General features: G+C 38.4%; 1 protein-coding gene across 1 annotated transcript; it reads right to left on the bottom strand.

Annotated features, from left to right (window-relative positions):
* Positions 1-14: 14 nt before the first annotated feature.
* LOC307003789 (uncharacterized protein) lies at positions 15-5947 on the bottom strand. Its single transcript, XM_079622609.1, has 3 exons — positions 5509-5947; positions 5207-5413; positions 15-5089 (listed from the first exon to the last, which is right to left on the bottom strand). The coding sequence occupies exons 1-2, from the start codon at positions 5683-5685 to the stop codon at positions 5210-5212; spliced, it is 381 nt and encodes a 126-aa protein (XP_079478735.1). The 5' UTR covers positions 5686-5947; the 3' UTR covers positions 15-5089; positions 5207-5209.
* Positions 5948-12860: the final 6913 nt, after the last annotated feature.

Genomic DNA, 12860 nt, shown 5'->3' with positions numbered 1-12860 from the left:
GCATAAATGTATAGTTGAGAAGTAAGTAAATAAAAAAAAATTATATATATTTTTCCATATAAAAAAATGTATATTTCCTTATGCAATCGCTCTTTAAAAGTTTGGGGTCAGTCTGACCCCAAACATCTTAAGTGTTATCCTTTTTTAACAGTGATTAAGGGTTAAGAGAGAAGAGTTTGTTTGTTTCTTGTGAACTGCCATATTTGTGATAATGATTACCGCCTGTTTAACAACCTAGATTCCAGATTACCCCTGCACTGATTTATCTGCTCTTATACCTGTATATACTTTGTTTTGGATTTGGGAGGTAGGGAGACTGATGCCACTTTTTAAAAAATCTTTATTGCCTGTTTTGGATTAGGGAGATGGGGGAAGTTATTTTATTTTATTTTGTGTATTGGGTTATTATTTTTTTTATTGTTATTTTGGGCTCTGTCTGCTCCTGAGGTAAAATTTAATAAATATTGTTTCATTCACTTTTTCATAAAAAGAAACCGTATTGTTTCCTTTTTTTAATTTGACTTCCTTTGACTTAGACGTGGCATAACAACGTGTCCAGCACTAGAGTGTTAAAATAATGAGATATTTGATTAATCGAGTCATGATTAAGCATTAGTGATGAACACCTGCTGTTAACAAGCAGAATAACTAAAGGAAAGAGGAACAACAAGAACAGAAAAGAGACAAGCGGAAACAACTACTACAACTGATTTATAGCTACATTGCCTTATGCCTGTGTAACAAATTATCTAAAAATGCATTTTTATTCATGGCCACAGAATTTTTTTTATTTCTTAGTGCGTGTAACAAGACCAGAAATAGTTAAGTTGACTTTGCTGCAAGCAGAGAATCAGAACCAAATATGTATTGAGCACAATTTTTATTAACTAAATCACGAACACAACTAATCTAAACAAACACATTCTCACAATCACACATACATGGGTAAAATGGTAAGTGACACAATGAAGCTATGGAAAAGATTCATTTAACCACGAAAAGAACCATCAGCTTACTATTTTTAAAGCATTGTAGGTTTCACACATTGTACAATACTGGCATTTGGTTCAATGAGTCGATGGCGTTGAAGTTGTAATCTATTTCTTCTGCTTTGAATGAAGAAGATATTATAAACTTGCACAGATAGTTCGAAGAGAGAGAGGAGGAACTGGTGTGGATGCTCTATAAAGCCTGGGAAAAGTCACACCTCTCAGGGGAAGTGGGGAAATTCCTCTGTTGGGAGGTTTTAGGACCCTTATGGAGCATCGTTAGAACGGGGCTGGCAGTTTGTCAATTTATACTCCAATTAATATAACAAACACTCACTGCATTCTATTAGGAGGTGATGTGCCCTAAAGTGTGAGTCATTAAATCAGCATTAATTTGATAGCAGACAGGATATGGGTGGGGTTACATTAACTACTGTTGGTTATATCATAAACATACATAAAACATAATACCATATAGTGGAGCGGCTAAGTGCTTATGTTTGGCAGAATCGTTCAGTTTATGATACAAGCGTGACAATTGGCATGAGCAGTCTCTATGGGTCACTTGACAAGAAAATTGTCCGAGACACTTGAAATTTCAAGATGTTGAGCAGTTAAGTGATGATGTGGGTTATTTGGTGATACAAGCATGAAAATTGGCATGACCAGTCTCTGATGGTCACTAGACAATAAGCCACCCACAGTTACTTGAAATTTCAAGATGGCGGACATTTTTCAAGATGGCCACCACCTTAGTGGAGCAATTAGGCTTAATAAATCATTTAGTTGGTGATACAAGCATGAAAATTGCCATGAGCTGTCTCAAATGGTCATTTGACAAGAAACCGCCCACAGCCACTTGAAATTTCAAGATGGCGGCCTTTTTTTTCAAGATTACCACCACTTAAATGGAGCAGTTAAGCGATATAATTGTTTGAGCAGTCTCTAAGGGTTGCTTGACAAGAAAACACTCTCAAGCTGTGTCCAAATGTGAAGGCTACAGCCTCCGAAGTCCGTATTTGAAGGCCGATTGGCCGTATTTGAAGGCTGATTGCGTCACAGCGGCGCGACGAAACGTCACAGCGGCGCGACGAAGGATGTCCCAATTCAAAGGCTGCACACTTCTGAGGTCGCATTTGAAGGCCGATTGCGTCACCGCGGCGCGATGAAGGCTGTCCCAATTCAATTCCGCCGTGTTTGAAGGCCGGTTGCGTCATCGCGGCGCGACGAAGGCTACCCTGATTCAAAAGCGATGCCAAATGCACCCTTCGTTTCCCCCTGAAAAGGATGCATAAACGGATCCTTGAGGCCTGATTCTACCCCATAAGTCATCGCGCACCGGTGACGCTAGCATTTTCCTTTCAAAAAATGGCAGCCGCGAGTTCTTTGGTGGGTGGAAAATTCACATTTAAATGTAAGTGTTATGTTTTCATTTACTCAAATAGCTAGCGAAACCTGACTTAAAAGCCACACGTTTTTCTTTCTTATTAACTTCATCTTAACCCTCAGGGGACTAAGCCCTTTTTGGTCCGTTTTCTCTATTTTTACATTTGGGCTTATAAACCATATGTAATGGAGATGGAACACCATGTGTTTGGTATCTATGGATTCAGAAGACCCTAAGCTAACATAAGCATGCATGTAATGTGTTTATAAAGGAAGTATGAGTGAAAAATGTACAATAATCGAGAGAATTTCACAAATGAAAATTAGATTTTTGTCATTTATTACTGAAAATCACACCTCACACAACAATAGTGAACAGTTTTTGAACCAAAAAAATATTTGTCAAACCCTTTGCTTGACAGACATTTGTAATTGTTCAATCAAATGTGTTAAGAACAATGAAATAAGGAACTTTTTTTACAAACAGTCCCAGGCGTGAAAAAGCGGTCTGCTTCGAACTAAATGAGACCTGCTTGCTCTGAAGAACAGACACACTCACAACCTGGCAGATTTACTTTCCACTAACTGTTCCAGAGCTTGTTCTGCCGTAAATCTTACTGCTTGCCATCATAAAAGTGCTAAAACAATACAATAATAATGCTATTTAAGTTATTCTGTCTCTCTCTTATATAGATCTCTGTGCGTTCTGTAATACTCCGCTCCGTTCGCTATCCGTCTCATTCTCCGTCCACATGACGCTGTTTGTTTGTACATGTTGAAGGCTACAGAGTCCTCTGATTGGCTAGAATACGTCTTGGTAACCTTCCTCTGATTGGGTAAAAAAAAAATCCTCCCAGTGGCAATTTTTCCATTGGTGGAATTTGCCTAACAACATCGATTTCATTGGCCTTTTTATGCAGTGGTATTGCGCAACAGCGAAGCATGTGAATAATACAAACGTGATATCACTGTTTTCAGCGGAATCTGAGGAAGACGGCAAAAAAGACCGCGCCTCTCTATCATTAATAGTTTTGAAGATAATTGCACATTTGTAAAAGTATGCCATTTTGGGCGGTACCGCCCAATTCGTCCTCAGAGGGTTAACTCCTTCGTCGCCATTGCGTGGATTAATTTGTCAGGTGTTTTGACGCAAAACTTGTGCTAATATAGTTTAATAATTGTTTCAGGGAGCAAGGAGCAGACAGCTCAGTTCATACAACTACGGTCGGAAAATGACCATTTATTTACAGGGGCGAAAAACTCCGCCAGCGTGGCTTGGAGGTAAGACAACAACCTATTTGTAATATTTACACTAGTCTGTCTCACTTGTGTATTATAAGAAATATCACTCACCATATAAAGCCCACAACAATAAGAAAAGCAGTAGATAAGGCAATGGTGTTTAACTTTTATGTGTTTTGTAGGGCTGTCATGCAAGCTGCCTACAAAGGTTTTAACCAAATTTGAGTATCCAGAAATATGATTGTTGAAATATTTTGTATGCATGTCCTGATGTCACATTTTGCAGTGTTAACAATGCACTAATGTTAAGATTGCACCCCTGTGTTAATATTTTTCATAAGCACCCTTTTCTGCTTTTTAGAGCAATTTTGGACAAAATGGGTTTGCTGGGTATGGCAACTCCCATGCAGGCAAAAAATGTATTGTGCTGTTGTTGTTAACAAGCCATGGTTAATTTGCTCTGCCTTAGGACTGCAAGTGTCCTGGGACAGGTGAGGGTGTGAGTGGGAAACCCACTGCTGAAACTTGGCCCTGGTTTGTCCTCATGGATGAGGTGTTGGGACAGAGGCATTGCACCAACCCCCTGTCCTCATTGCCTCAATCCCTGAGGGCAGACCAGGGTCGAGTTCAGCAGTGGGTGCCCACGGTGAGGAGGAGCCAGGGGCAGCACCACCACCAGCAGGACCACCACCACCACCAGCAGGACCACCAGCAGCAGCACCCGCACCAGCACCAGCACGGAGAAAGCGGGATTATGACGAGGAGATGCTACATTTGATCCGAGAGGACATGACACTGCAGAGGGAGGCTGAGGAGAGCTCAAGAGAGCAGGGAGAGGATGGACAGGCTGTTTGCTCTTCTTGAGCGAATGGTGGAGAAGTAGTGTTTTTTTTGTTTGTTCGTTCTTTTATAAGAGGAAATTTAAGTTCTATACAGTTTATTTTTGTAATCTAAGTTAAATTAAATTAGGTATTTTATTTATTACATGAGAAAAATAATGTTTATTTGTACAGTTTATTTATTTATGAGATAATAAAGATTATTTTTGCTCCATTTCTGTGCATTGTTTATTGTTTAACAACTTCATGTGTTGGGATATGAAATAAAAAGGAATAGTTCTGGACATAGTTTTTTTTTTAATGACAGGTGCAATTTGAAACAAAAACTTAAATACAATTTTTTGTAATAACATTTGAAAATTAAAAAAAATGATATAGATAAATAAGTTTTAAAACTATTGACAACATAATTTACATCAACAAATCATAAAACAACAATTCAGCTGAGCAGGGAGACCCTGATGTGCTGCTGGAGCGGGATGGGCTCCACAATAGAGACCCTGGTAAGGCCTCTCTGCCGGTGGGACATCATCTGGGATGGTCTCCAGAGTGTTTGACTGCATATTTCCACTGTCCACTGCATTGTCTAACATCAGGTTTGCAGGGCTGACTCAGTCGACGGCTGCCATCTCACTGAGATCATTTCAAAAAGGGAAGAATAAAATAAATTAACTCGCATCCTCAAATCAGTATAAAATATTTCAACATGTAAACCCATTCATTTTTGGGCTTTACAGTTCTCTGACTTACCTGTTATAAATAGTCATGGTCAATGGGAACCTCCTCCAGGGCAGACACCTCTGCAGTCAGCTGGTCTCGCCAGGGTGCACCACTGACTGTCTCCAAAACATGCTCCCCCTCATCCTCTGCATCATCCTCCTCGTGCTCATCCTCCGGGGCCATGATGTCACCAACCCCAAGGCAGATGTTGTGGGGGATGGCACAGGCTGTGATGACCTGAAATGAAAAAACAAAACAAAAAATTATATGGTCTGGAAAAAAGTAGGTAATTGATTTTATGTTTTTTGCAAATGTATTTTCAATTCACTTACATGAGGTACAAAGGTGTGGTGCACCTCCAGCGCTTTCAGGAAGATGGCCCTTAACCTGGTCTTCATCATCCCAAAAGCTCGCTCTATAATGGAGCGTGCCCTGGAATGATGGAGATTAAAGCGCTGGGCTCCCACACCTCGTACTGGCCTCTTGTAGGGAGTGGGTGTCTGAGACATGGGTACCCTCCGTCTGCGAGGATGAAGTGCCCTGGAGGAGGGTACATTGACCTCCTGTACAGTGGGCTGTAGCGGAGCACTCGTGCGTCATGCACTGACCCGGGCCAGCCCACGTAGGTGTCAATGAAGCAAACAGACAGCCTGCAGGATGATGGACGGGGACAGTGTCCTGATCCTGTAACACTGACCATCAGGGCCACTTGGAGGCTTGATGCGGACATGGCAGCCGTCGATTGCTCCTGCAGCTTTCAAGAAAGCTCTGTGTCTGGCCAGCCCTGCAAACCCACGGCAAACTGCCTCCAGGTCTTCTGGGGTGTTCGGGAAATGAATGACTTGAAGGCGAATGGCCACCACCCTACTCAGCGACCCGGTGGACAATGCGGTGGACAGTGGAACGAGGCATGTCAAACACTTAGGAGACGACCCTGTATGATGTACCACACGCCAGCCAGAAAAGAAATACCAGGGTCTCTATTGTGGAACCCCATCAGTGTTGCAGTTCACTTCTCAACAGGTCCAGCAGCACTTTAGGGAAACAAACAAAAGAGAAATGGTTTAGAGTTATGCCAAAGTAAATGTTGGAAGATATATCGTGACACTTTAGTAAACTACTTTTAGTAAGTATTAATGGCACATTGGAGAAATATTACTAGTTATATTTAAAACCTTACTTATGTACAAGTGTTATAGGCCTATTGCATACTTGTACTGAATGTACTTAAAATATAAAGAGGAAAACTAAAGTTATCTGCATTAGCTCCTTGTCATTTTTAGATATGATGTTGTTGGATTAATACTACGATTAATATTGCGCTATGTGTATGTTGCATTTTTATTCGGAATATGTTGAAGGTTGTTATATTTAAAGTGCTTTTCTGTTGAGTACTCTACTATACAACAATGCATCATATTGTAAAATACCATGTTTATGTAGTGTTGCTGTCCTATGTGAGAGAAAAACCCCTCATGACTTCACATTTGTACTTGAATACTTAATGAATGTACTTGCTTAGTCAACCACAGGTTATTTTGAAAATGAAACGAGCTCAATTTATTGTCACAATATTAAGGAATTGTTGCTAACTATATGCATCCGAAGGCGAGCGGGAGTAGCTCCGTTGCAGGATTGTTACAAAAAAGAGGTATATTTCAGTTTATTTATTTATTGTTTTGGGTTTTATGCTTCAACTGCGTTAAAACAAAACACGCTGGAAACATGCCTAAATAAGATCACCATGATCAAGAGAATAAACTCCATAAAAATCACATCTTCGTAAGGTAGCCTATAATTGAACATTTAAACAGCTTTATGTGTATTTTGTATTTTCATAAGTATCATTACATTACTCAAGTACACCCAGTACCTATGTACATTTTAAAGTGTAGCTACTCCAGCAATTTAGGACGCAACTTCTGAATTGGGATGCAGCAAACCAGTTTACCTTACCTGGCCACGGTCTTGACCAAGCCGGAGATACATCACCCGGCGGCGGCGGGGATGAAACATCCCCACCATCTCCTCCAGTAAAACATAAAAGATAAAAATAAAAATGATTAATTCTTGCTCCATTTTAACAAAAAATGCAGTGTAGGATGGCAGCTCTCCGGTTGCAGCGTTGCTAGGCGACAGCATAATGGAGAACACCTGTTGGCGCAATTACAAATCATACGAAGGCTAGACTCGGAGTGTCTTTCGCGGCTGGGTAGGCTGCATAATTTGAAGTCCGCGTCTTTCGAACGACGCAGCCTTCACATTGGGACACAGCTGATGCCACTTGAAATTTCCATTTTTCAAGATGGCCGACCCCTGGATCCTCAAAAGATAAATTTTTCGATAGAAATGTATTGGTTTTTTTTCATTAAGGACGATTTGGTGTCATTTTATTTTATATATATATATATATATATATATATATAAGTTTATTGAATAGGATAAACCCCTTGAGATGAACCATCTCGTTTTCGAGGGGGTCCTAATTTACAATACAATACAAAACAATAAAACAAACAATACCACAATCAACACAGTACAACAACAACAACAAAAAACGTAGTTAAGTAAATACAAGCCCTTAATAGCCACACATAGGCTAAGAACAAATACTTGTCTACAAAAGCATATATATATATATATATATATATATATATATATATATATATATACACAAACATATATTTAAATCTATGCATTACAACCCCCCCAATATTTATACCATGATCACATGAAAACCCCCCCAATGTTCAAACCAAATCTACACCCTTGATACATACACATACATAGTAACCTGTAAATTATATGCAGGTATATCAACATCTGAAACAAGAACAATTTAGATCAAAATAAGAAGACTAACAGTTTTTTAAATATGTATCGTGATGTTAAAGATCTGATGTTTGAAGGTAAGTTATTCCAATCTGAAGGAGCCTTAAATATAAATGCTCTCTTTCCTATTGCTTTTTTAACTATAGGAATGGAAAAAAAAATATTGTGTAGAATGCCTAAGGTTATGAATTGAAGAATACGGCACCAGAAGCTGTTGAAGATATTGAGGATAGCTAAAATGTATACATTTAAATATGAGCTGCAACCTATGTATGTGTCTTCTAATATTGAGTGAAGGCCATTTTAGTAATTTATACATTACACAGTGATGAGTATTATAGGAACAACCAAGAGAAAATCTACAGAGATTATTGTATGCTGTCTTTAAGGGTAGAAGGTTAGTTTTAGATGCATTTTGATACACAACATCGGCATAATCAAAAAGTGGCAATATCAGTTGTGTGGCAAGTTTTTTTCGGACAATAAGTGTAAAAAAGTTTCTGGATCTAAATAAAACACGGGTTGCGAAATTAGTTTTGTGAAGAAGGTGGTCAATGTGAGGTTTGAATGTAATTTCAGAATCAAGCCATAAACCCAAATATTTAAATGTATCATCCTCTTGCAAAAAAAGTACCGTCATTGCACGTTATATTTAGATTATTAGATTTTGTTTTAAGAGTTTGTCTTGTACCAAAGACCAGTGTAAGATTTAGTTTTATTGAGCAATAGTTTATTAAATAGCAGCCATTTCTGCAAGGTATTAAAATCCAATTGAAGAGCAGTTTGAATTTGCAATAGATGTGGTTTAGACGTATAAATGACAGTATAATCTGCATATAGTTGAACAGAGGAATTGGAACAAATTAAAGGCAGATCATTAATAAAAATAGAGAAAAGAAGTGGACCCAGCGTCGAACCTTGGGGTAGACCTCTTTGCTGAACAAATAAATCAGATCTACTCCCTTTAAGAGCAACATATTGTTTCCTATTATGTAAATACGAACTGAACCATAATAATGCATTTTGAGATTGCATACAGCTTATCTAAAAGTAAATAGTGATCCACCAAATCAAAAGCTTTTCTGAGATCAATGAAAATAGCCCCTGTAAGATTACCAGTGTCAGCTGCTGAAAACACATCATTAGTAAGTTTTAAAAGAGCAGTAGTTGTCGAATGATTAGTTCTAAAACCGGATTGAAATGGTGAAAGGATCTTATTGGTCTCAAGATACTGTGATAACTGATTAAATATTATTTTCTCAAATACTTTCGCTATAGAGCAGATAATTGAAATAGGTCTGTAATTATTAGGATCAAGACTGTCACCACCTTTGTAGAGTGGAGTAATGCGTGAGTATTTCCAGATAGCTGGTAACTCCGAAGTAAACAAAGACATATTAAACAGATCAGATAGAGGAAACATAAGAATATGAGAAGCTAATTTGATAAATCTGGATTCAATCCCATCAAGTCCTGTCCCGCTGCTAGAGCTGAGTTGTTTGATAGCATTTAAGACATTAGTAGGTGTTATTTTCGTAAAGGAAAAAGAGCTGTGACAAGACGAAATGTTCTTAACTTTCAGTATAAGTAGGGTTGCCACCTTTAGTGTGGCAAAATAAGGGACACCCATTAACCACCCAATTTTGTCAATCTTCTAAACAGGGTCCTACCTTGATGTAATTTGATTCTAATAATAATGTAACATTATTGAAAAACAGATTTTTGTCAGTACAAATGACCGAAAGGACAAGATCCCGGATACAGGCGGCCGAAATGAGCTTTCTCCGCAGGGTGGCTGGGCGATCCCTTAGAGATAGGGTGAGGAGCTCGGTCACTCGGGAGGAGCTCAGAGTAGAGCCGCTGCTCCTCCACATCGAGAGGGGTCAGCTGAGGTGGCTTGGGCATCTGTTCCGGATGCCTCCTGGACGCCTTCCCGGGAAGGTGTTCCGGGCACGTCCCACCGGGAGGAGACCCCGGGGAAGACCTAGGACACGCTGGAGAGACTATGTCTCTCGGCTGGCCTGGGAACGCCTCGGTGTCCCCCCGGAAGAGCTAGAGGAAGTGGCTAGGGAAAGGGAAGTCTGGGCATCTCTGCTTAGACTGCTGCCCCCGCGACCCGGCCCCGGATAAGCGGAAGAAGATGGATGGATGGATGGATGGAAATGGTGTAGCTCTGCAGCCATCTACTAAAGTGATAATTTCTTTACTTTTGAAACGGCATTTTCCTAAAAATGGGCAAAAATCTTACACTAAACCATGTCAAATTATTTATATCCATGAACGTTAGAAATGTGGGTCTTTTATCAAGTGAATTTTACTTTTTTTTTTTTTTACTGTTTTTGTATAAAAAAATATTTATTTATTTATATAGCCTAAATTAAAAAAATATAATAAATCCTCCTAAAACTATAAATCCTAAAAAAAAAACTATTATGTTGTTTCAAAATTACATTTTGTTGAAACAACACAAGTGTGACTTTTTTCCCCCCACACTAACATAAAAAACAGATATTCAAATTGATTTACATTTTTTTGTAGATAAAGTGTTGTCAACCGTGCAAAGTCTCACGCCATTTGGACAAAGATCATTTTTTAGGGTCGAAAAGACCCGAACAGCGCACAAGGGGTTAAAAAACGCCTTCAAAAGGTCAAAATCCTTATGTTTTTATTCAACTATATGTGGGCCTAATGTAAAATACGGGACAAATCGCGTCCCTTATTGATTTGATACGGGACGCATCATCTTACTTGTAAATACGGGATGATTCCGTATTTTAAGGGACGGGTGGCAACCCTAAGTATAAGAAACATTCAATATTGGATCAGAGCATACAGAAGAAAAATGCTGACAGAACACTTGAGCCATAGATAAAGAGTCAGAGATGATTATATTGCCATCTCTTAATTGATTAATGGGACTTTTGTCTGAATTATTTATTATGGCTTTTAAACTGTTCCAGAATTGTTTAGAATTTTTAAAATTATTAGAGAGACATTCTTTATAATAATTAGATTTTGCATTGCGAGTCATTGTCTTAGAAATATTCCTTAATTGCCTGTATGATTCCCAATCATCATTTTTCCTTGACTGACGATATAAAGCCCAAGCCTTGTCCCTCTGCTTAAAGAGACTTATAAGTTCGGTACTTATCCAAGGCAGGTGTCTTCCCTTCACCTTTGATACTTTCCAGGGAGCGTGTCTGTCAATTACCTGAGTGAACTCGGAGTATAAAAAATCCCAGGCATCATGAACATTGGGTATTAATTGGTACCTATCCCAATTAATAGAAATAACATCATTAATGAATAGATCTATGTTCATTTTCTTAATTTGTCTAATATTTATACATTTTGGTGGAGATTTCGGGATCTTAATCTTCCATATACAAAAAATAGCTGAGTGATCACTGAGGCAATCAGACAAAACGCCCGCTTTAATAAATCTGTCAGGGTGAGAGACAAGTATCCAATCGAGTAAAGACTGACATGTTGGGGTAATTCGATTAGGTTAAATTATAAGTTGTGTTAAATTTAGATTTCCAAAATTATTTTTATCCTTAGTAGAAGATTTGTCTAACCAATTTTTGTTGAAATCACCTAAAATAATAATTTCATTTTTACAAGAAATCGAGTCAATAGTGGAGGTTAAACAGTCAGAAGACTCTACAGGGACAGAGGGAGGTCTATACACGTTACCAATAGTTATATATTTATTCTGATGAAAAGTTATTTTAACAAACAGGCATTCAAAATGTTTCGGTTTAACTAAGGGTGAAATTAGCTCAGAAACTAAGTTAGAGGAAATGTATGTAGCCACACCGCCACCCTTTGAGCCTCTATCAGCTCTATAAAGTATAGAATTTTCTATTTTAATTTCATTGTCAGAAATGTTACTGTTAAGCCAAGTTTCAGAAAGTGTAATAATATTAGGATTATGCTGAACCTCCCATGCACGAAATAAATACATCTTTGGCAACAGACTTCTGATATTCAGATGAATATTTTTTAACCCTTTATTATTATTCAGTTAGAAGAAGAAAAAAAGAGTTCATGGGGAGTACCAAAATAATTGAAATAATAAGTTGAAGTATGATCTAATAGGGTTGTAAAAGAATGATAGTAATATAACAACAAAAACACATAAAAATACACAAACACAAACAAACATTATCACAAAACACACAGATTCAGGCCCAGCAGGCCCAGCAGCCCCAGCCTTCTTATGCCAAGGCATCTCCGTAAGAAGGCCAAATAAAGAAACTAAGCAGAGACCATTAATAGCGCACACATGGGTCTGAAGTAGAGATAAAGTATATATAGCTCCAATAAACCATTAGACAATACAGTATACCAACATTCGTTTTCAAATCAATAAGCCTATGGCAAACATATGAAAGATTAGACAAGAGTGAATATCTGCACTACCAGGGCACACTGGTGATATATCACTGCTGTTAAACTCAGACTGGGGTTCAATGTCAGCTAATTGTAAAGTTAGTATCCCAAATGCTGTCTAATCTACCCCAAAACAGTTAGATAGCCGCACCTGAATTGACAGGTTGTGCCAGCGCGGGAGAGCCGAGCCAAGGTTAATGGGGTTTTAGTTAACCAGATGGTAGGGCTGGGCGATATGGCTTAAAAAAAATCTCAGATTTTTTCACACCAAACCCGATTTTCGATTTTAATCGATTTTTTTTTTTTTTTAATTTAAAAACAAACGTACTCTTTATTTTGTTCTGATTTTCCCTTATGCAGTTTAATCTCAGTTTCCCAGCTCAGCCTGTACTTCACCCATCTCTCGTCTTTTCTTCCAACTATAGGAAAATGTAGCAACCGCCTTTTTACAAACCCC

Source organism: Phoxinus phoxinus (assembly GCF_949152265.1).
Source record: "Phoxinus phoxinus genome assembly, chromosome: 9".
NCBI classification, from domain to species: Eukaryota; Metazoa; Chordata; class Actinopteri; order Cypriniformes; family Leuciscidae; genus Phoxinus; species Phoxinus phoxinus.
This window is presented reverse-complemented; position numbering and strand designations above follow the sequence as displayed.

Coding starts and splice junctions, on each gene's coding strand:
- LOC307003789 (XM_079622609.1), bottom strand. CDS start 5,685: ATGTCTCAGACACCCACTCCCTACAAGAGGCCAGTACGAGGTGTGGGA. Junction 5,414..5,508: donor ACCACACCTTTGTACCTCAT/GTAAGTGAATTG, acceptor TTTTCATTTCAG/GTCATCACAGCCTGTGCCAT.